Here is a 25699-nt window from a genome sequence, read left to right on the forward strand (position 1 = left end):
AGACACTCAAGATATTTAGAACTCATTATTTTATTTCTTTGTTATATTTAGCAGTAACATTGTTCCTTGAAATTACTACTCTTTAAGACTTGTTTTGCCTTCTGGAACCACAGTGAATAAATTCAATGCCTCTTCCACTCGACAACATTTCAAATATTTAAGCAGTTAGCTGCCTTCTTTCCCAAAGGCTTTCTTCTTTAGACCAAACAACCTTATTTAATTCAACCTTTTTCATACAGAAGCATTTTTTAGATTTCTTGCCATTCTAATTTCTTTCATTTGTATGCATTCCAGTTGGTTACTATCCTTACAAAACTTTTTTTTTCTTTTTAAAGATTTTATTTTTTTTTAATTTTTTATTTTTTATAAACATATATTTTTATCCCCAGGGGTACAGGTCTGTGAATCACCAGGTTTACACACTTCACAGCACTCACCAAAGCACATACCCTCCCCAATGTCCATAATCCCACCCCCTTCTCCCAAACCCCCTCCCCCCAGCAACCCTCAGTTTGTTTTGTGAGATTAAGAGTCACTTATGGTTTGTCTCCCTCCCAATCCCATCTTGTTTCATTGATTCTTCTCCTACCCACTTAAGCCCCCATGTTGCATCACCACTTCCTCATATCAGGGAGATCATATGATAGTTGTCTTTCTCTGCTTGACTTATTTCGCTAAGCATGATACGCTCTAGTTCCATCCATGTTGTCGCAAATGGCAAGATTTCATTTCTTTTGATGGCTGCATAGTATTCCATTGTGTATATATACCACATCTTCTTGATCCATTCATCTGTTGATGGACATCTAGGTTCTTTCCATAGTTTGGCTATTGTGGACATTGCTGCTATAAACATTCGGGTGCACGTGCCCCTTTGGATCACTACGTTTGTATCTTTAGGGTAAATACCCAATAGTGCAATTGCTGGGTCATAGGGCAGTTCTATTTTCAACATTTTGAGGAACCTCCATGCTGTTTTCCAGAGTGGCTGCACCAGCTTGCATTCCCACCAACAGTGTAGGAGAGTTCCCCTTTCTCCGCATCCTCGCCAGCATCTGTCATTTCCTGACTTGATGATTTTAGCCATTCTGACTGGTGTGAGGTGATATCTCATTGTGGTTTTGATTTGTATTTCCCTGATGCCAAGTGATATGGAGCACTTTTTCATGTGTCTGTTGGCCATCTGGATGTCTTCTTTGCAGAAATGTCTGTTCATGTCCTCTGCCCATTTCTTAATTGGATTATTTGTTCTTTGGGTGTTGAGTTTGCTAAGTTCTTTATAGATTCTGGACACTAGTCCTTTATCTGATATGTCATTTGCAAATATCTTCTCCCATTCTGTCAGTTGTCTTTTGATTTTGTTAACTGTTTCCTTTGCTGTGCAAAAGCTTTTGATCTTGATGAAATCCCAATATTTCATTTTTGCCCTTGCTTCCCTTGCCTTTGGCGTTGTTCCTAGGAAGATGTTGCTGCGGCTGAGGTCGAAGAGGTTGCTGCCTGTGTTCTCCTCAAGGATTTTGATGGATTCCTTTTGCACACTGAGGTCCTTCATCCATTTTGAGTTTATTTTTGTGTGTGGTGTAAGGAAATGGTCCAATTTCATTTTTCTGCATGTGGCTGTCCAATTTTCCCAGCACCATTTATTGAAGAGGCTGTCTTTTTTCCATTGGACATTCTTTCCTGCTTTGTCGAAGATTAGTTGACTGTAGAGTTGAGGGTCTATTTCTGGGCTCTCTATTCTGTTCCATTGATTTATGTGTCTGTTTTTGTGCCAGTACCATGCTGTCTTAATGATGACAGCTTTGTAATAGAGCTTGAAGTCCGGAATTGTGATGCCACCAACGTTGGCTTTCTTTTTCAATATCCCTTTGGCTATTCCAGGTCTTTTCTGGTTCCATATAAATTTTAGAATTATTTGTTCCATTTCTTTGAAAAAGATGGATGGTACTTTGATAGGAATTGCATTAAATGTGTAGATTGCTTTAGGTAGCATAGACATTTTCACAATATTTATTCTTCCAATCCAGGAGCATGGAACATTTTTCCATTTCTTTGTGTCTTCCTCAATTTCTTTCATGAGTACTTTATAGTTTTCTGAGTATAGATTCTGTGCCTCTTTGGTTAGGTTTATTCCTAGGTATCTTATGGTTTTGGGTGCAATTGTAAATGGGATTGACTCCTTAATTTCTCTTTCTTCTGTCTTGCTGTTGGTGTAGAGAAATGCAACTGATTTCTGTGCATTGATTTTATATCCTGACACTTTACTGAATTCCTGTATAAGTTCTAGCAGTTTTGGTATGGAGTCACTCTTCGCAGATGATATGATACTATATGTGGAAAACCCAAAAGACTCCACTCCTTACAAAACTTTACTGAAATACACTAAACTGTTTCCAGGGAGATCTCAAAAGTGAGAGTCCATTGGAATTATTTTCTTCTTTTTTAAAAGCCCTACACTTGAGTTAATGACACAAAGATTTCACTAGCCTTATGGTAGTGGTAGCACATTCCTGGTTTCTACTTCTGCTAGTGGTAGCAATTGGCAAAAATATCTAATATTTCTCACTCCGGTATTTGGTAAGCCATAGACAATGTGTGATTTATTCTGTGGACTCTAATTAATGATATCATTGCCTTGGTTCTCTCATTTATACAATCAGGGTAATATTAACACTAACTCTTAGGACTTTTAAGACAATTAAATGATTTGACATAACCAAGGCAGTTAGAACAGTGATAAATGCTAAACATTCAATAAATGTTAATTGTTAGATTAACATTGTTGTTACTATTGTTATTATCCCTTTTGACATCAGTCTTAAACATTTTTATAAGCTAGACTCTACCATGAAGAATATGGGCAGCTGGTAAATTTAGTCTTGAAGGAAAACTTCAAAAAATTATTGTAATCCAGTAAGATGAAAATTATAATAACAAAACTATCAACTATACAAGCTATGAAAAGAGTTTATCTATAAATGGACAACCTATACCCTTTGAGTATATGTCACATTCGGTCACACTCAACATGTAGAAAGAAGAGCACCTGAACAGGGCTGTATCAGGCAAGGCTTAGTCAGGAGACAGAAGACAGAAACCACACCAGTAATTTTAACAGAGAAAATTTAATATGAGGAGTTATTAACTAGTAAAATTACATGGTTAACTACTTTAAAAGGGTAAAAAAAAAAGACTATAAAAGAATATTAGAATAGAAAATGTAGGAAATAGCTGCTATCTCTTTGTCTGAAGGAGCATATCCAGGGAAGGAGTCAGTGAAGAGCCTCTCTCTCAGGCTGAGAGTCACACCGTTGTAGGAGAGGGTGTGACTGCAGCCTGCAGGACGGCATGGGTTTGGTTAGAGTGTTGGTGGACTAGGGATGATGGGTAGGCACCGTCCTACTGGGGTGCCAGTGAGCATCACTGGGTCTCCCACATCCTCCTGACAGCAGTGTCAGATGAGCAAGAAGAAAAAGCATAAGGACCCCTGGAAAAAGAAGCTGCTTCCTCTTCTTTGCCTTGTGGTTTTCCTCCAATGCCTCTGACAAACTCTAACTTAGCACCAGCTGACAAAGCGGCAATGTTTATACGATCCAGCTCCATTATCACAAAGCAAGAGAAAAAAGAAATGGATTTAGAACTGAGAGGCAATAACTATCAATTTATTGGCAGAAGGGCTAGCCCAACATAGCAATCATAATGACTTAAACATTTTTTAACGATTTATTTATTTATTTGATTGAGAAAGAGAGAGAAAGAACATACAGAGAAAGAGGCAAAGGGAGAGAGAGTCTCAGGCAGACTCCACACTGAGTGCAGAGCCCAACATGGGGCTCGATCTCACCACCCAGAGATCACAACCTGAGCCAAAACCAAGAGTCAGATGCCTAATCCAGGCATCTGGGTGCGCCACCCAGGCATCCCCATAATGCTCTGAACATTCCAATATTAATACTCAGGTATTTGAAAACTCTAATATGGATATTTGTTCCCCACAAAAACTAATAACAATAACTATCATTGCAGAAATTGCCACAGGCACATAACATTCAATTCAAAAAATTTCAGATGGGTGAGCGCTAACACTCTGCCTTTTCAAAACTCACAATCTAGTGAAATAGACTCCTGGATGGTCAATTGTTTTGTAATCTGTTCAGATAGAAGTATGCATAAGAACTTGTAAGAATGAAATCTGCATATTTATGGATGAATTCAGTTCAAACAAAGAGAGAGATAATACTCTACAGAATTTTGACATGAGTCCTCCTGGAATATCTTACTCTGGGAACTCCAGTGTCAAGAAATTAAGACAGATTATGTTTGAAGAAGGAAGGTAAGAATGATGAATGGAATAGAGAGATTGGTTTGTGAAGGAGACAGTTATCAGAAATCAATCTCTATAGATTAGTTCAGTGACAGGAAAAGCAGAAAGCTGACAAGCGAGAATCAAAAATAAATGCAAAAACAGTAACAGAATACATGGAATTTAGTCTCATCGCACAGGCTTTATAGTTGGGGAAGATGTGGGGATTGAGTTTGGCCTTTAAGAATGGATAATATTCAACTGAAAGAAGATAAAACATGTTGATAGATGGAGAGCTTGAGCAAAACCCTATAATGGGAAAACGCTGAGCTACCAGTTGGCTAATGCAGAAGACTGTGTAGAGATCCAAGAATGTCTTCCTGTGACAGCAAGGAGCATTTCTCTGCCACACAGAGTAGGTGCAGGGAAACGCTGAATGGTTGAAAGAGTAGTTAAACAAATTTTTAAAGAATATTTGAAGAAGGAGCCCCATTTTAGAGAGCACTGAATATTGAGTCTGAATATTACCTTGTGAGGCAGGGAGAGTAACTGAAAAGTTTGTTGTTTCGTTTTTGATATTTTGTAAAAAGAATGCTTTCAAGTTACTAGCAGCAGGTATTATGGATAGGAGATGAGAATGGACTTGAAATCAGGAATACCTGTTTGGAGACCATTTCACTGGTCCAGACAAGACTCTTTTATAGGTAAGCCAGGCCTTCAAAATGGCTAGATTCTTGGTTCTCCTGCTTTCACATTTCTAGTTCTCTTACCAAGTATGTCATGCAGTTTGCAAAAAATAAACTTTCATTTTCATTGTAGCTTTATCAAGTCATCGTGAATTGAAGAGAATCTTTTTTTTTTTTTTTTTACTTATTCCAGAGCAAAAGACTGAAAGGAAAAATAAACACAATTATAGAATTGTGTTTCCATATGTTTACACATGGAATGTGTAAACATCTTTCCTAACAAAACACAGCATAAAGAAGGGTAACAAGCACACCCCATTCAAGAAAATACTTCCAAAATCACAATCCCTGGGTTAACTCAGTCAGAAGACAGAAAAATAATATTTTCCCCTCCTTTTTCTCTATCTATACCTACCTTAATTAAACTGTTTACTGTTTCACAGTAAACTTACTTATAGTAGGTACTGGTTCACACATACCCTTGAAGTGTGTGAAACAGTAAATCTGACTCACAGCAGGTAAGAGACCAGAACTCATAACTAGGCTGGGTAGATTGTTTTTACCCTTTTGAATGTCTTAGTCACTGCATCTTCCTGAGCTCCTGGGTCCTGATCCACAATTAGTCAGGAACTTTATGCATGTGTCATAATTCTTTAGGTTCCCACTCACCTCCTTCCTCAATTCCAAAGTCCTTGGTAGTAAATGATCTTGTCAATGCAATTTAGACTAAGTAACTTTTTTCATTCTCTTTGAACTTTTAATGTATGTGTGAATATCTATCCACTATATACACACACTCACACATACACACACACTCCGAAGTAAAATTTAAGTTTTATATGTATTCCCTAAAAAAAAAATAGACAGATTTTTGTCCACATATTATCTTGACAACGTTTACAAATCTGTTTAACTACATTTACTCTGACATTTGGAAACCTGCACCAGATTCTATGACAAGTTAGAAATAGGTTATCGTAAGGCACCTCGATGGCTCAGTGGGTTAAACTTCTGCCTTCAGCTCAGGTCATGATCTCAAGGTCCTGAGATCAAGTCCTGCATCAGGCTCTCTGCTTGGCAGGGAGCCTGTTTCACCCCCACCCCACAATCTGCCTCTCTGCCTACTTGTGATCTCTCTCTGTCAAAAATAAATAAATAAAAATCTTAAAGAAAAAAAAAGAGAGAGAGATCGGATACTGTAGGTACATCTAAGGATACTTCTACTAACCTTGGAGAAGTAAGCTCTGGAAATTCAGTCCATTAGTCTGCTCTTTAACTTCTGCAATCATGACTTCCACAGGTACTCTGAAGAAAAGTTATGCTAATGACAGAGACTAATCTTCATAAAGTACTGTTCTACAAATTTATTCCACATTTTTCTATTGCCAATTCTTGGCCTTCTGGAAGGGTCTTCTTTTGAACATTCCCTTGTCAAATTCCTAACTTTACAAAGACCAATTCGAATCCCATCTCCTTCACAAAAGCTTGTTTGAGACCTTGTCCCACCAACCACATCCTATTCCTTCTGCCTTATACGCTCTCATAACAGTTTTTATATCTCTTTTGGCATTTTTCAAATTCTGTTTAAAATTATAGTTATACGTATATTTATCTAATCCCTTATACTTAGATTGACATTCCTTGAGGTTAGAAGCCATGTTCTGCTGATATTATTATCCACAAGCCCCAGTACTGTGCTTGACTTAAAATACTCAGTAATTGATTATCCAGTTTAATGTGTGAAGCCAGATACAGTATATGTGCTGCCGAAGCGAGCGCTGGGAAGCCAGATATAGTCGCTGAGAAGGCTTCAGTAGGAGTTACTATTGGCAGGATGTCTGTAATGAAACCATTAAAATGCTTCCTCCTTGTGCTGGGAAGTTTATTCATTTTCTTCAGATTATATTTTAATGAAATTCTGTGATGGAAAATAAAAAGAAATACTTGTGTGTATTAGTCTATTCATATGAAGCTGGTTTTATGAATTTAAAGGGATTAGATAAAATTGATCTCATATATTGCAAAACCTAATGAGTTGTGATTTCTTCTTCTGTAAATGAAAAAGCTTAAATTAAATTCCAGGGAAGTTACTTGGTGTCATTTAATCTTCGGTAATAAAATAAAGACTATGAGTGTGCAACTCTAAACAATTACTTTACTAATTCCCATTTCCCATTAAATTTTGAGGGAACCTGAGCAGTTAGAATAAAGGTACACTGAAAGGTAGAATAAAAGTCATGAAAGTGCACCAGATTTAAAAATAAAAAAATAAATTATTTATGCGAAATATTCAAAACTCTTGTTTCACTTTTCAAAAAAGTTGAGTATCTGCCCCTTGCACAGAGCATGCCTCCAAACAACAGAAGCCTTAACGTTTCCTAGACTTAGTTTCTTCTCAGAAAGTGCCTAAAATATCTGATTTATGACCATTTTGTTTCAGTAACCTAAGAACCAGATTGTCAAACAAAGCTGCTATAATGAAAACTGCAAAGGTCCCTCCCTTAAAAGCCCCTCCTCAAAAAAAGAAAAAGTAAATTAGCCCATGAACAGAACAGTTTATGAGGAAAGGAAAGGCTATCATCATCTTCTTCTTCTTTTTTTTTTTTTTTAACTTGAAAGACATGTTTTTCCTTCCAGTAAAATCTTGAGGTACATAAAACACCTTAAAAACCTGAATATAGCTTCTGGAAATGCCATTTTTTTTTTTGACAGGTAATTTCAAATAGAGTTTCACACAGAAAGAGAAAGGGATTTTTAAGAGAGACAAAATCTGGGGAAAGGGGAAAAAAAAGAGAGCTGGCAGCAGCAACACTGGGAAAGCATAATTGTCACAAATCATACTTGCCCTGTGGTTATCTCTACTCATTTCTTTGAATCTCTTTTTCTTCCTTGGAAATCCAGCGTGATTTTATAGCTTATGACCTGAGCCAACTACAACCATGGCATTTCAGCTAAAAGCCCAAGCCATTAAGACAAAAACAGGCTTGTCGTGATTACCAAGAGAGGTCTGTGTGTGCATTTCACTTCATTTTGAACTGTGACAGGTAAAATTGAGTTCCTGATAGCAGACGGTGGGACTTGGAGATCAAATAGTTCAGGATGCTCAGCTACAACTTGTTCTTGCAAATTCATCTCAGCAGTCAGGACTGAAGAAAAAATAAGCAGATTGAGTGAGATAATTTAAGCCACTACTAAGAAAAACAGAAATGATTTCTCTTTTCTCATGCATTTTTAAATTTCCAGAAGGCTATTAAATTATTGAACTATTTCCTGAAGGTATGAAATGCATGGAATCATCATTGTCAGCCACATTTATAACATATTTATTAATTGGTTCATGTGTCATATTTGGCACTTGGGGAGTATAAAAAGAAAGAGAAGACAAATATAAAAATCAAGATGAATTTATACATCTTGAATTAAATGTTCTCATCATCAAGTTCATAAACCTTTGAAATGCTCTCTTAAGCATCTGAGGAAAAATAAAGTTATGTGCTAAAGCATTAAGACTATTAAACTTATTTAATTTAACAAATGTCTGGTGAAACATGACACAATCATAAAAATCACCAAATTTCAATTGAAATAAACCTGTGTTTTAAATATCAGCTCTATGAAAAATGATTTAAAAACTGACTTATTACAATGTGCTAGAAACTGTGCCATTCCACTTTGCAGAGGCAGTTTATAAAGATTAAATAGATTTTTCAATGTTGTTATAATTGTGTTCCTCCAAAATTCACCTGTTAAAGGCCTAAACCCCAGTTCCTCAGAATGTGACTATATTGGCAGAGAGAGTCTTCAAAGAGGTGAGGAAGTTAAGATGAAAATGTTGGTGGGTCCTAAACCAATATGACAGGTGTTCTTTCTTTTTTTTTTTTTAATATTTTATTTATTTATTTGACAGACAGAGGTAACAAGTAGGCAGAGAGGCAGGCAGAGAGAGAGGAGGGGAAGCAGGCTCCCCGCCAAGCAGAGAGCCCGACATAGGGCTCGATCCCAGGACTCCAGGATCAGGATCAGAGGCCCCAACCCAATGAGCCACCCAGGCGCCCCATGATAGGTGTTCTTACCAGAAGAGGAGATTAGGACTCAGACACCACAGAGGGACAACCACGTGAGGAGAGACAGCAAGGGAGTAGCCATCTTCAAGGTTAAAAAAGTGGCCTCAGAAGAAACCAAACCTGTTGACAACTTGACCAGAGCTACTTAGTTTCAAGTTCTGTCTCCTACCCACATCTGACCTATTTTGCTATCTTCTCTTCCCTTGACCCCTACAATGCTAGAATACCTAGGATCAGCCTCTACTCCCTCTTACTACACTGACTCCTAAAAGAGATCTCACCTTTTCAATGGCTTTACTGGCATCAGCATGCTCTCAACTCCCAAACTTACATCCCCAGCAAGCCCTTTCTTTGGGGCTGCTCAGTAAAGCAGCATTTAATCACCCATGAACGTGTTTGCTGATTGTCTCACAAGCATCCAAATGCTATCTTATCCAAAATCAAACTCAGGATTTTCCTCTAAAGTCTGCTTCCAAAACGTGTCCTGAACCTGTCTAACCCTCTCCATCTTTTCTGCAGAGTTGTCTAGGATGCTGTTATTTCGTGTCTGAGTGATGGCAGTAGCCCTGGACCAACCTTCTTGCTTTACTGAATTCATCAGAGTCTTTCTGACTTGTGTCTTTGTGCTTTCTCTTGCCTTGGGTCCTTTTCTCCCCTCACCCTTGATAGGACTTTTCTCCTTCTTCAAGCCTCTAGTCATATGTCACCTCCTCAGAGAGGTCAGCCCTGATAAATCTCTCTTAATAGTTCTCCCCTTCAGTTTCTCTATGTCCCATTCATTTACTTCTAAGTATTTCCCGTTTAAAATATTTTTCTTATTAGCGTTTTATCTGTCTCCACTGCTGTCAAAGAAAAAAGATACAACATACAGATTAAATAGGTAAGGAAAGACCGGATTCAAGACTTTCAAGACAAAAGATACAACATACAGATTAAATAGGTAAGGAAAGACCGGATTCAAGACAACAAGAGTTGAGGTTAAACTCAACTCTGCTGAAACAAAATGCTGGGGACTTTGTAAGATGTGGGGTGAGCTAGTGGCAATAGCAGGAATATGGATCAATATGATTAGATCTCTGTGTTTGCTAACTGGTACTTATAATCAAAGATAGACATCTGTTTTGGTTCTAAACCTAAGTGCCAAATACAGTTCCTGACACACACGTCCTGGTCAGATTCTGACAAAGGAGCACATGAATGACTACACTGTGCTAGAACACTTAACCTGTGCTGTGTAGGGTATTTAGTATCTCTAAGGACTCAGCGTCCTATAAAATTGGAGTAATACTCTATGTCTTATAGGTTGTTGTTAAGATTAAATAATGTGTTCTTTCAAGTCTCCTGATGTAAGAATAGTTACAAACAGAAGGACTGTTAAATTGATCAAACGGGGAATATAAAATTATTTGCCTGTCTATGGTGCTTCCTCAAAAGCTTAAACAAAAGTACTTTATGATCCAGCAATTCTACTTCTAGGCAGATACCCCAAAGAGATGAAAGTAGGGACCCTAACAAATATTTGCACACCGATGTTCATACCACCACTATTCACAGCAGCCAAGAGCTGGAAATAACTCAAATGTCTATCAATAGAGTAATAAACAAAAAGCGATGTGTACATATATACAATATTGTTATTTTTCAGTCATAAAAAGGAATGAAATTCTCATATAAAATACAGTATGGATAAACCCTGAAAATGTTATGCTAACTGAAATAAGCCAGACTAAGAAGGATAGAACCTGTATGATTCCACTTACTTGAGGTATCTAGAAGAGGCAGATTCAAAAAGTAGAATGGAGAGTACCTGGGGCCAGGGGTAAGGGGAGTAGGGGAAGGGGAGTTACTGTTTCATGGGTATGGAATTTCTGTTTGAGATAATGAAAAATGCTGGAAATGGTTATTGGCGATCTTTAAACAACATTGTGAATATACTTAACACCACTGTGTTGTATACTTAAAATGGTTAGAATGATAAATTTTGTTATGTTTGTTTCATACCAATAAAAAATAGTGAATAAACATTAAAAATAATTATTCCCCTACAGTATAGATACTTCATTCATCATGAGCAAATTTCTTACAGGCTGGGGAGGGTTGCACAATGCCATGGAAAAATGCCCCAGACATGGATTCAGAAGATTTTTTTTTTTTTTCCAGTCTCAGCTCTGTCACTTAACCAGCAATAAAAATTTGAGCAAGTCCCTTGGGTCCTTTGCACCTTAATTTCTTCTAGTTACAGTATCCAACAGGATTGTTTTGCATACTAAAAGAAAATAATGCATATAAAGGATTTTGTAAATTCCAACAATTATATAAGTAGATGGGAACAGTTTTTATTATATATTCCTTTAAGAAGCTTAATCTTTTCACTGAAATGTGCTTATTAATTGCTATTTAATTACCCTAAAATATTAAATTACTGTTGCTAAGATTCTGCCAAGTTGGATTTTTTTTTTCTGTGCATGAAATTGTAAGTTTTTGGAATGGAAAAAAATGCTGAATTTCTAAGGAAAATCATTTCTGTTTATCATTCATACAGCGAATGGGTCATTAAACCTTTCTGTTCCATACCTTTTGTTCATTGTACAGCCTCACTGTACATACTTTAGGAAGAAAGGATAACTATATTATATCCTGTCTGGAAAAAATGACTTTCATTCAGATGTCATTACAAGTATTAAAATTTTTTATTTTGCTACCTCCTCTCATCTTCCATTCGATCACACAAACCATTATCATTGCATTGTCAGACATATGATAGTTTGATACGGCACTATATCCAAGCAGAAATTGTTTTGTAAAACACTTTGGATACATAATTACACTGAAAAATAAACATTTTAAAGGTAACATAAGTTTGTTGTTATAACCTCATAACTTGATACCAAAATTAGTGTGGTTGAACAAATGTCAACTAATTTTTTGTTTCCCTCCTTAGTGGTTATGTCTTTGACTATGATTACTACAGAGAAGATTTCTACAATAGGTATGTTAGTTTTTCATTCTTGTTACCCTTTAATTTAAATTTTTTTAACTGTTTTGTATATTGCATTCCTAAGTATTCTTACTAGATGTTTAAAGTACAGAAAATTCTTTACTCAGTCCCAAAAAATAAAATGTAGACATATCTTCTTATTTTCATTGTGCTTACTAAAGCATAGTACATCTTGGACTTTAAGGACTCTAGTGGTTCTTAAGCCAAAAGTTCAGTTATGGAATATTAGAATAACATTCCAAAAATTTAATGAACCAATATTGTTTTCCAGGTCTGTTGTTGCCTTAGGATTCTTCAAGACTGAGAGTTTTGTAAACTCGGAAAATGACTCCAACCTTCTAAAATACATCTGTTTTCAGTATGACACATTGCAATGTTAGTTAGTTAGATTGGTTAGATTCAGTTAAAAACTACGGGCAATTCTTGCTTTGCATAGTGGTGTTGGATCATAAAAGAAACCATGGAAAGTGATGTTAACAACCAGTGAAAAAATAGAATTTTTCCACCACCTCTAAAAGTGTTTGTAAAAACTTAAAAACTCTCTTACTGTTGGTTATAAATAATAGCGAAATACAGTGAAGTTGTTTTAAGTACACTATAATTTGAAACAGTAAAAATATTCAGAATTGACCTGTTTTTAGCTCTTTGTAAAAAGACCTGTCCAAAAGTAGTTTAAGCGGGACCTGCCTTCTTGTACAAGTAGAATATGGAGCTAGCATCCCTCTTGCGCCTTGGTGAGGTGTCCGACTCCTTTCGAAGGCTGGACCAGCTTCAATAGATGATCAGCTTTGTGAACTATCTTGGGGATGTCTTCAGTGTGTGGTTCTTTTGCCAGTGTCCCTTCTTCTGGGGCATCGTCATCCCATTTTATCCCTTCACAACTGAATTCCTCATTTGTGTCAATATGTTTGCTTTTCCAAGGTTCCTCTGGCTCGATATCTAGAGTCTCTCTAGTAGAAGAGTGTCAGCAGTCCTCAGCTGTTTCTCCTACAGTTCTATCCCATGTAATATTATTCCACTTCCACTTCTCTTTTTTGCTGCACTTTCATTTTTGTGGACCAGTTCCCTCTTTTGATTATCCACTTCTACCCAGGGCCACATGGGTTTATGACTGGCAACATGGAGACAGTACAACTGCACAGTTCCTGTCTGCGTGTGCGACAGATGCACGGCAACCAGACGGGCTTTGAATGACGTGATGTGACCGATCACTGATCGTGATGTGTCTCTGATTTGCACAGTGCTTAGTGGGCTGAAACACCAGCAGCCAAGTTTGGGCTTGATGAAATTACTTATAGTTAATACGTGGCAACTGAAATTCGATTTGTGCTGTGGGGAGCCGAGTTATTTAACTAAACACGGGTAATTGAAATTCTGAGATACGCAGATCAAGGGCCCAGTGTTGTAGATCATTAGACCACACACACAAAAAAATGAGATAAAGATCTTTTAAGCTTTTTAATGGTGAGTTCTAGTCAAATAACAACCAAAAATATCCCAAGGCATAAAAATGCAAACTTGGAAAAATAGTTCATAATGGACATTTTTAATAGGGGAGAAACTTCAGGATCCCAGGGAGAGCCTGGCTCTATTTGCTCCAGCTGTGTGGCTCCTTTCCCAGCTCCACAAGAACACGATATACCCTCCTCCTTCAGCACCTTTTTCCATGCTGCTCCTTCTCCTCATTCCTCCCTCTGCCATAGTTAACTTGACTTCATCCCTCAGATCTCAGCATGAGCACCACTTTCAGACTAAATTAGTTTCTTCTGTTCCCCTCTCTCAGTACCCAGCATTGTTCCTTCACAGCACTTCTGCTTTTTACTGCTGTCTTTCTTTGTGATGACAGTATTTGATTTATGTCTGCCTCTCTTCCTCCATGAATGTGGAAAATGCTTAGGTTTGAGTATTATTGTATCCTCAGGCAATATCATTAAGTCTCAAACATAGTGGATACTCAATTTGTGTTCTTAATTCATCTCTTTGGATGTAGAGAGACTTTGGTTTTCCCTAGGTCATATAGTAAATTCATGACCAAACTACAATTATAAACTGTTCATTTAGATTCAATAACCAACTGTGTGAATATGCAAAACGGAAGGGGAGCAATATTAGTCCATGAGTTAAGTGAAAGGAGACTGCCTTACCTAAAGGATGATCAGACCACAACCATACGTTCATCACCGCTATGTTCAACTACTCAGTTAAGCAAGTTGTTCCGTTAGTTATGCCTTTATGACTAAATACGAATTTTAAAACGTAATTTTCTCAAATCATTTTTATAATTTCTAAAAACACAGCATTTTATTGTAAATATTAAACAGCCTGTAATAACTTGTCCTTAAAATGATCTGAAGATCTGGCAGCATAAAATAATCCCATTTACTATCAAGAAAAGACAACATTTAAATAGTCTGCATACTCTTTGAAAATTTTAGTTTCAGACAATTCTAAGAAAATTTTTTAAAGATTTTATTTATTTATTTGAGAGCAGGAGAGCACAAGTGGGGTGAAGGACAGAAGGAGAAACAGACACCCTGCTGAGCAGGGAGCCCGATGCAGGGCTCGATCCCAGCCAAAGTTGGCTACCCCAGGCTACCCTTTAGGCTCACCCTGAAGACATTTTTTTAATACAGCTTTTTTTTCTTTTTTTTTCAGAATACAGAACACTGTCATAATTGCTATGAGTAAAGTTTTCAATTAATATACACTTTTAATTTGTCAATATGAAACTCTTTTGGCATTGTACTCTGTTAAGTGTTTTCTATCTTGGGATTTCCTTCTACATTTAAGGAATTTCTAGGGGCGCCTGGGCGGCTCAGCCGTAAAGTGTCTTCCTTCAGCTCAGGTCACGATCCCAGGCCCCTGGGATTGAGCCTCACATCAGGCTCCTTCCTCAGAGGGGAGCCTGCTTCTCCCTCTGTCTGCCACTCCCCCTGCTTGCACTCTCTCTCTCTGTCAAATAAATAAATTAAATATTTTAAAAATATGAGTAAAATAAAGAATTTCTACCTAAAATGGAGTTTCTATAAAAATTATAGCTCAATAACATGACTAGGTAGATGATAGATAGATAGATAAATAGATGATAGATAAATCTGTCCTACCTGCCAAAGAGTTATAGAGCTTGAAGTTTTCAGATGATTCTTCACTACACCAAAAAAAACTAACTCTGAACAATTCCCCCTATCACTTATTTGTCTTATATAAAATCTGTTTGGCATATAAGGGTGCAAAAGGTCAGTATGGTTGTGTTGCTAACAGAAAGTCTGAACAATCTGTGCTCTTACTGGTGTGGTTTTTTTTCCACTTTTTGCACTTGGTTAAAAAGATGTAAGCATCTATCACTAATGGATCGAGTCAGGAGTTCCCTATGAAAATAGATTGTCATGAAGGAAAACAGAATGGAGAGGTTGGATGATATAAATAGCCTACAAAGTGCTAACCATTTTATCCACAGTAATTTCTCACAAATTACACTCTGCTTGAATTTATGGTTAATTTTTTTTTCTCTTTTACTAGTGGTGCAAACTTCGGTGAGTTACTTAATACCACAAAACATGTTGTCTCATTCATGAAGTGAGCAAGAAATTAATTCCTGTCTCATAAGGTTATTCTAAGGATTAAATGAAGTAATGTACAAATAATGATCCGCATTGTGCCTGCTCTATCCTGGTATATTTTTACTGCATAATCAATGTTAGCTACGAATAACAGCTAACAGTAACTATTAACAATGATGCTGAATGCATTTCTTATACTGGTACTCATGGAGCATTGTCCCTGGGACTGAGAAATCAACTGGTTGGTCAGTTGTTCCAAAATAGTCCATTGTGCCACCTCTGGATTATTCTACTTTTATTGTTTTCCCTTCTGCTTCCCAGAGCATAATAGCTTAGTCACTATCAAATATCCATATCCTATGGTCATCCTATTTCTGCCAGGTTTGAGAATTCTAATGTGATTGGGGATTTCAACCTTTAGATAGTTTCAGCTTAGAAAACTGCTTTACACAATGTGCCATGGTTGTCACTGTGTTGATACGTTGGCCCAGCAGTAACTTTCCTGAAGACTAAGTTAGTGTCTGTCTTGGTTTCGGGGATCATGAAGAGTGTCACTAAATAATAGACTTGAATAGTTATTCTAAACTCTTTTTTATATTTCACAAGGCACCGTTCAATAATTTACAGCATTAAATGGCATTTTCTTCTAAAAGGTCAAGTCTGACTCTACATGAAGGACATTCCATGTTATTAAAACTAAACATAAATATTTATATTCTTCCAAGTAAAGTAAAAAGAGATAAATACCTAAAATTATATTGAATCGCCCCAGGGAATGTTCTCAATTTCTGACATATTAGCAGTGTTAATCCAATCTTTTTTCAGTAGTATCAGGAACAGCACTGAACAGCTGACAACCCCCAGTATAAGTAAGCTTCTGTTAATAGAGAAAAAGAAATTCCAGATGTGCTTTACCATATAGAAAACATATATACATATTAAATGATGTGAAATGGGCATTGTTCCACTCTGGCACAATTTTGACCTTGAGTAACTTAACAGAAGAGAAGCTACTCGAGCTATAGTTAACATCAAGTTGCAGTTGTTTCCTTGATTACAGAGTAGAGCATAGATATATTCATGACTCTCGGAAAAACATATTAGCAAGAGGCAATGTATGTGTTTCATTATGCATGTTTAAATAATCATCTAATAGAATAGTACTCCACTTAAAACATTTGGAAATAACAGTATGGTACACTTGACAAAGGGTATATGATTTAGAGGCAGAGGACACGAGTATCAGGCCTAGCTATGCTTGTGCTGCCTGGCTAAGTGACCTGGGTAACATCACATCATGCTTTTTTTTTGTCTTCATGGGAAAAATGACTTAACAATACCCACATTACAGAATTATAAGCAATTAATAAGAGAATCATTTTACTGATTTATAACCTCAAAACTGCTATTCGAATGTTTTAACTTTTTCATTAACCAAAGCTGTCTACGAAACATAGCAGATAGCAAAGTTGTACAAATGGTAAAGATTATATTGCATTCAAAAAATTGCAGAAAAACACTGAAAAGAAATTTCAAAAAATAATAAAAATTTTTAAAATTTTTAAAAATTGTCTTTAGAAAAGACATTCAAGATTTTGATCACCTTGCCTTTAAAAGCATGTTCAAGAAATATCTGCACAAGATCCAAGAAGATAACTTCACTGAAAATCTTAGAAAATTTTAATAACAAACAAAAAAAAATAGAAATTATTCATTTACTGGTCTCCAGTTAAGTGTGTCTTTGAAATCTCCTAATTCAGTTGAAACCAAAAGACTACTTGAAGTCATCATGGAAATTATAGACAAATTTTGTGAATTTTGAGTAATTCAAGCAGTGTAGAAAACAGATATAATGAGTAGGCTATAAGAATCATTCACATGGATTTCAAATATATTCCTTCTTAAAAAAGAATAGGCACCTTAATTTGATTTTATAGACTATGCATCTGTCAGAAGATAAACATGCTGAAGAGAAGGGTTCAAGGTTCAATCAATACATAGGAAGATCTCTGATCCTCTGGTTACTGATCTTCACATATGCTGCAAAGCCCCAGTGAGATGAACTTGTTCTCAGATTTGGGCTGTAGGCAGTGTAGTTTTTTAGCACCTAGTACAGACTACATGTTTTTGTTAGCATTAAGTTCATGGTGACTGTAGCTTTTGATTCATGAATAAGGAAAATGAAGAACTCTTTTCATGAGGGAAATTTAGAAAAAAAAATAGGTAATTACCAATTCTTGAAATCTATTTATCTAAATAATTTATCTAAAATTAAAATTCATTCTTCAGTGATAAAATATTAAGCAAACATTACATTAAAATTTTTTTAACTTTAAAATCACATTAGGTGACTCGAAAAATAAGAATTAAGTCAAAGTCAATCAGGTAATGATTATTAGAATATGGCATATCTGCTTGAGAAAATGCACCATAGCAATTAAAATAAACATTAAGAAGACCATTTAGCAAGCTTGAGAAATGTTTTTAATATAAACCAAGGAGAATTAACCAGAATACATGATTATGCATATACTTCGTTCTCAACTATGTGAAAGATATGGATACTTGTGGAAAAAAGATTAGAAAATGATAGTAATCTTTTATTTTTATTTATTTAATTTACTTACTTATTGAGAGGGAGAGAAAGAATCCTAGGCAGGTTCCACACCCGTGCAGAGCTTGTCATAGGACTCAATCTCACAACACTGAGATCACAACCTGAGCCAAAATTAAGAGGCAGACATTTAACCAATTGAGCCAAACATGTGCCCCACATAGTAGTTGTTTTAAGGTATGAGGTTAGGAGTTATGTCTTTTTTAAATGTTGCTTTATTATTATTGAGCTTAATACTAAAAAGCTTTTAATAAAAACAAGCATTCGAAATTATATTCATTTTATATGTTAATATGCCAGTAAATTGTCTATGTCCAAAATACAGCTAACTTTTAATAGCTAATATCCATATTCTTCTTAGAGACGAACTATGTTTATTTTTATCAAGTACATAAATATTATTTACCAGATTTTACCTTTTTCCAGGTAATAAAATTACATATCTCAGCCATTATTAAAGCAAACAGAATTCCAAACAAGAAATAAGAATTTGAAAAGTAGAAATATTTATTAAATAAAGTGAATTAATTCCTCATATTTTTGTACTGGGTTGTTTTTAGTAAAATCTGGCTACATTTATTTTATTTACTCTTAAGAGTAGGTCTTTTAGGGTTCTTATTTTAAAGTAGACCTTAAGGAAGGAAAAATTCTGTGTTTAGCTTCATTATAAATCATTATCTATTTGGCCAATAAATATTAGAGGGAAAACAGTATTCTACACATATTAGGGAAAATAAAGAATCATTAAAGAAAAGGAGAGGGAATGTAATTCTAGGAGTGGAAGGAACCCAAAAAATGAGAAGGAAGAAATTTTAAACTTTTCATTGCCCTTTGAGATTTGGATTCCATTTAATTCAATTGCATTATAATCTTCGTTGTCTATAATCTTAAATGAACTATTTCCTTTGTTTCAGCAATTCTGCTGATACCTTATAAGGTAAAATTTCTTAAGTTCTCTATAAACAGAATTCTGATGAGAAAGCCAATGGTGTGTCTCCTTTCATGAGTTAAGTCTTACCTACTTCCCTCTGATTTTAGAAGAACCCTACATCTTACCTTAAATCCCAGAAAGTCTGACCCCATTCCCCATCCTTACCTTGTTATGTTTTTGTGCATTAGGACAATACCCAGTCTTCCTCTTATTTCTGGTAAACTCAAGTGTAGCCAATGAAAATTAAGAAACTCCTCAACTCCGTTCAATTTTATAAAATTCAAAATTATGCTGCCATCTGAAGTGTCCATACACTTCTTTAGTTGGTTTTTTTGTTTGTTTGTTTGCTTTCGTAAATTATATGTCCCTTTTTAAAACTTAAGTTCTGATATTGCACATCTTCTCATCACAGTGGCGGAAAGAATTGGTAAAACCTTCCTTGATTCCTTGATGAGAAAGGAGTCATTGCCCTTCGAAGCGACTCACCAGAATATTCAGAGAACAAGGGCTACGCTCTATAGGAATTGACAGCAGAGGACACGCATGACACATACTGAGTATGTGACGAAAATGTATGTCGCATACCAAAAGCATGTCGCAAATCAAAAGCATGTCACAAATACAATGAGCAAACACAGCTGTTTTCTCAACATAAAATGAGGCCTGTGCGACACTGGAGGCTTTGTAATTGTTGGCTGGGGTAGCAATAGGAAATGGTGAGAAACCATTTCCTGTAAAACATTCTTGAACTACATTGTCCCTGAAGTCGCAGTGAGTAAGGTGGCTTTACTTGGCCTGCGTTTTCATTATAGCATTTCTCCATCGTGGTATATTTTACTCGTGCTTTCGAAATGTTCTCAACCCAACTTATAGATTAGCTTAATTAATTAACCAGATAAATTGCACTTTCGTGGCCCCCGGGGAAATGGCTCCTCCAAAAGAACTTGCCTTTCCTCTGAAGCAGCAGCATCTGCCCTGGAAGAGATGAGTCAATTGCTGTATTTTTTTTTGTCTTCCCTCAATAGCTCTGGGTGTTCGAGCTCATAAAAAGTGCCTTCGTATTTTGGCTCACTAGCTTAAGGTGCTGTGTGAATTCAACTTATAAATAAGTAATGGAGTCCTTGTTTTGTGATTGAAATGAGGGGCAGGTTTCGTTGACCCTTTTGAGTTTCCAGCCCCTAGCGGTATAGATGATATTCATAACCCTTTTCAGCTTCATCCTGCCCATCCTCTTTGAAGGAAACTATAATGTGTTGACATCCGTGACCTGTTCTCCGCTAGCAGTTCTTCAGCTCTAATGGACTTTGCTTATTCACAGAGGATGGCACCTCTCTTGAACTCTGTCTCATTTCATTTCTTTTCCTTTCCAGACATCTCTTAGTTTCTCCCCAGCATGCTTCCAAATAGTTTTTGAACACTTTAGCTCTCTAATGTAGGAGATAGCCCCAGTACTAAGTTCTGCTTCAAGCGTGGTTTATATGCTCCTTTTTTTTTTTTTTTTTACTCCCATAGTATCATAGTTTTGAGTGTTTCTGGATGAATATTTGGAAACCTGCCTATCTTAATTTTTACTGTATTTCATATATTGTTGTCCAAAAAGGGATTCATCTGTATGCATAAATAAAATGTAACTTTTTAAAATGACCTATTACAGAAACTGCTTTTTTCCTATTATAGAAACTTCTGACTTTCATATTAGATTATTCTTATTGACTGTTTTAAAACAGTTATGAGAATGTAATCTATATAATCCATATATAATGTCACAATAAAGTAGTATCAGTGATCATTCTAAGTCAATAACACTGTTCCCTTTAGAGTGGATAAAATAATAACACATCTGGTTCACTGGTAGATAGTTTTTTAAAAAGTGAGTGAGTACATATATCCTCATAGTTTTTCTCTGATTTTTTGCTTCTCAAATGTGCTAAGTATGCAAAAATGTGTTGTTCATGAGTATGCAGTATGAACAATATGAAAGCTTCTGAATCTGTGAATTACATATTTATATAAATGAGTAAATATTCTCATACTTTTATTCCTTTCATTGTTCAGTGGCAGTGCATTGATTGTGGTAATTATCATTTTTCACTGGAATTTTTATTGGAAATTTTCTATACCTTACTCTATAAATATCACTAGTCTCAGTTCACATGTCTCGCAAATGGTCAGAATAATAAAAGACATCGTGATACGTATTTCCACTGTTACTCTAGTCAACAACATTTTATCTTCTTTTTTACTGAAATCCATTCTCCCTTTTTCTACAGCCAGAGGAGTCCTTTGTTACTTAAAAAGTCCTTAGAGGTGCGGCACTATGTTGATTTGTCTCTCACAGCTGTTCTCTTTAATCTAGACTCACTTCAGAATGATTTTCCGTATGAGCTGTTTTATGCGAAACAATAATCTGCTTTGCCTTGTTCCTGATTCGGCATGATCTTTTCCTCTTTTCAAACTAGTGCACTAATAAGGGCTGATGTGTAAGAGGAAGATTTCTGTCCTAGGAAGGATATGTCTGTGAGACTGAGCAAAGAAATATACTTGGGAAGAAAGGTCAGCTTGATTTCGACAAATGGTAGGGTACCACTGGAGTAAATTCTCCGTCCTTTTGTACTTTAAAGATGAGTTCATATTGGAGAGCCAGATTCTAATGTCCAGAACGCATAGACTGTTAGAATCCTATTTCTAATAAGCACCTGTGTGAGAACAACCACCATAACAAAAACATTTATTGACATTTTTTACAAGGCCATTTTCTTAATCATTTCACACATTTGACAGAACATGGAGGCATAAACCAACTCTCAGCCACACTTGTGTTTTGTGAAGGTTATTCGATTACCATGGACGTGTGCCTCCGCCTCCCCGTGCGGTGATTCCACTGAAGCGTCCCAGAGTGGCCGTCACGACGACTCGCAGGGGAAAAGGGGTCTTTTCCATGAAAGGGGGATCAAGATCGACCGTCAGTGGGTCGTCTTCATCAGGCTCTAAATGTAAGTAATCTTCCTTATTTTATTTCTGCTTAAGAGGGGAGGGGCTACTTATCATTGCACTAATGCCTATATTCAGTAAATTAATAATTATGGATTTTCTGTTAGGTACAAAGTATGAGAGAAACCTAAAATGGATAAGAAAGGGACTCAGCTTTGTGGTCATACTACGTTGCAGTAGGGAGACAGACACAAGCATGACTAACAAAAACCCAATTTGAGGGACGCCTGGGTGCCTCTGTTGGTTAAGCCACTGCCTTCCGTTCAGGTCATGATCCTGGAGTCCCAGAATCGAATCCCACATGGGACTCCCTGCTCAGCAGGGAGTCTGCTTCTCCCTCTGACCCTCCCCCTTCTCATGCTCTCTCTCTCTTTCTCTCTCATTCTCACTCTCTCTCAAATAAATAAATAAAATCTTAAAAAAAAATTGAAAACGATTCTCAGGGAAAGTAACATGTTAGGTCCACCTGGTTTGTAACATATTAAAGTTATGAAATATAAAGTGTTGCTTTTTGGAAAGAAAAACTATTCACTCAAAAGAGAGGGCATATAATATCTTTTCAGGGAAAGAGTATGCAAAATTAGTACATGCTTTGAATATTTGAACACTGGGATAACTAAGACAGGCAAATGACATACTAAATATGTTAAAAATGTAACTTCCCATACTATGCTAAATCATTATGATTATGTGTCGAAGTATATGTTATGTCATAAAAAATAAAATAATTTCATGATAATTAGTGAAAAGTAAAGATAAGTAAACTTTCTGACAAAATATACTGCTAAATTTTTATACAGAGGGATTCAGAAAAACTAATTTATTATAATAGTATTCATAAGGAAAAGATAGAAGAATTTCATGCATTCCTTAAGATTACTTTGTAGCAGAGAAGAGATAGACAATAAGCAAACAAACTAGAATATGAGATGTTACACTGTAGAGCATTGCTACGCCGAAGTATCAATAAAGAGAAAGTTTCATAGAATGGTGTATGGCTACCCCTCTCTGATGAAAGTGGCATTGGAACTGAGACTTGATGGAAGTAAGGAAGTGAGAGAGTGAGCCTGAAGCTCTTGGAGACAGAGCATTCTCACAGGGGAATGGTCAGTGCTGTGACCTTAGGTTAATAGTCAGGGAACAGCAGGAAAACCAGAGTGACTGTAGCAGAGTAAGGGAGGGAAAATTTAGCTGGAATTAAGGTGAGAGAGGTAGCGAGAGGGCAAGTTCCAGAACAGATTGGCCGGCCATTGTAGAGACTTCCTAGTTACTCTGCATCCTGACATTTTAGACGAGTAAGGCAAATACTATTATCCCAATTTTTTTTTTTTAAGATTTTTTTTTTTTTTTGAAAGAGAGAGAGAGAATGAGCAGTGGGGATGGGCAGAGAGGGACTGAGGGAGAGAGAGAGGGAGAGGAAAAAGCAGACTCCTGTTGAACAGGGTCCGATGTGGGCCTGGATCTCAGGACCCGGAGATCAGGACCTGAGCCAACGGCAGATGCTTGTCCCCACATGCTATCCACGGTAGGACATTGCATTTTACCTTAGTACCATCAGAAATACTAAGAAGGGACACTGTTGAAATATTTTTTTTTTTTTAACCTGAGAATGTGCAAAAAACATAGTTACCAGAAGCACTGATTCTTCTGGTAAATGACTCAAGTTTAATTTGCTTGGAATTTAACTTAGCTAATAAAAGCTAAATAACAAATTAAATTGAATTACAGTTCTGTATGTACTTATTTATCTATTATCTACCTATTCTGTGGATAAATATGAATCCCCTTTTTGAACCTTAGTTAAAAAAAAATGTTTCTGCAGCAATCTCTAAACAGAGCCCTGCATGCTCTCAGATTATCGTCAAAAGCAAAGAAAGTTCTTGAATTTGGTTCTTGCCATGAAAAACTGAACATTGAATTGTCTGCTAGCTTTATAGACTTTTTTTTACCATGGTGATACTAACTTCATTTCAAATAGAATATCTTAAGCATCTATGGAGTCTTTGCCATGTAGTCACTGTTTAAACAGAATTTATAAAAGGGAGCTTTACTGGCACTTTGACTATGAAAGTTCTACATTGTGTAAGAATATTCTGAGCTTTGTAGAACTTGAGTGTTCTTGACCCCCAAACCTGAAATGCCAATAGCATTCCTCAGTCTTTGTTACAGCTGTGTGTCTAGTTATACATTTCTAAATCTTCCCTAAGGAGATGGTACCACCTTGGTTTAGAACCACTCGGTCATGGCCATTCTTTGTCAGTGCAACCGAGTAGGACTCAGCCACTTCACTGTCATATACCCTATTGTTGCAGAGAAGAGTAGTTCATTTCCTGAAGTTGTTTGAAAGTAAATATCTTTATATTAAATGGTTACATTGTGATAGGCCTTTTTATTTTTTGATTTCTAGTTTTCTTAGATCATGGAGAGATAATAAGGATTATAAAAATTTTTTTTGAGGAACTTATTAAGAGTTTCTATTGACGGGCACCTGGATGGCTCAGTTGTTAATTGTCTGCCTTTGGCCCAAGGTCCTGGGATCAAGCCCCGAGTAGCGCTCCCTCCTCAGCAGGAAGCTTCTCCCTTTTCAACTCCCCCTGCTTGTGTTTTCTCTCTCACTGTCTCTCTCTCTCTCTATCTCTCTCTGTCAAATAAATAAATAAAATCTTTTAAAAAAAGAGAAAGATTTTCCTTTGGTTCCATAATAATCAGATTTTTCTAAATGAAAAATAGAATACATTTCCTCTTTTCACATAGAACAGAATGTGTGTTTTACCTTGTTGATTGTATTACACAGTCCTCTCTAGTCTTGCTTTTTGTGGAAAATTATGTCAAATTCTGAAAGTGATTATTTAAAAATCTTTTACAATGATAGTGACTTTATAAAGTATTTCTTTTCTTGAGGTTTGGTTTTATACCTCATGTTGCTTGGTCGGTTTTTATATAGGATTTTAGATTAACTGTAGGAGAAAGAATAATAGCTAACACTTTCTGGTGTTTCTGACAGCTGTTGTTTCAACCATACATGAATACATACATGCATTTAAATATATTAAGTCATTTTACAATATTAATTTTACGTATGTAATTTCATTTATTCCTTATAATTGCCCTATAAATGAAGTATTATTATTATTATTATTATTATTATTATTCTCATTTTATAGATACGGAAAATGAGGCATAGAAAAGTTAAGCAATCTCTCTAAAGTCACAGAGCCATTTAATAACAGAGCCAGGAGCTATAGCCAGGTTTTAGAACATCAGGCCCCAGAGCATAGTCTCTTCAGTCTTTGGCCTTTTCAATGACTCTCTGTAACATCCTGGAGAACTGTAACTTTTACATTTATACAATATTGCATTTACGGGGCGCCTGGGTGGCTCAGTGGATTAAGCCGCTGCCTTCGGCTCCGGTCATGATCTCAGTGTCCTGGGATCAAGCCCCGCATCGGGCTCTCTGCTCAGCGGGGAGCCTGCCTCCCCTTCTCTCTCTGCCTGACTCTCTGCCTACTTCTGATCTCTCTCTCTCTCTGTCAAATAAATAAATAAAATCTT

The 25699-nt window shown here is 36.3% G+C and overlaps 1 protein-coding gene across 1 annotated transcript in view; it reads left to right on the forward strand.

Annotated features, from left to right (window-relative positions):
- Positions 1-25699, forward strand: part of RALYL (RALY RNA binding protein like) — a 691528-nt gene that overhangs the window by 597277 nt on the left and 68552 nt on the right. Inside the window, 2 exon segments of the mRNA XM_032316060.1 lie at positions 11995-12042; positions 21986-22149. Of these exon segments, the coding sequence (XP_032171951.1) occupies positions 11995-12042; positions 21986-22149 (212 nt within the window).

Source organism: Mustela erminea, chromosome 16 (genome assembly GCF_009829155.1).
Source record: "Mustela erminea isolate mMusErm1 chromosome 16, mMusErm1.Pri, whole genome shotgun sequence".
NCBI lineage: Eukaryota > Metazoa > Chordata > Mammalia > Carnivora > Mustelidae > Mustela > Mustela erminea.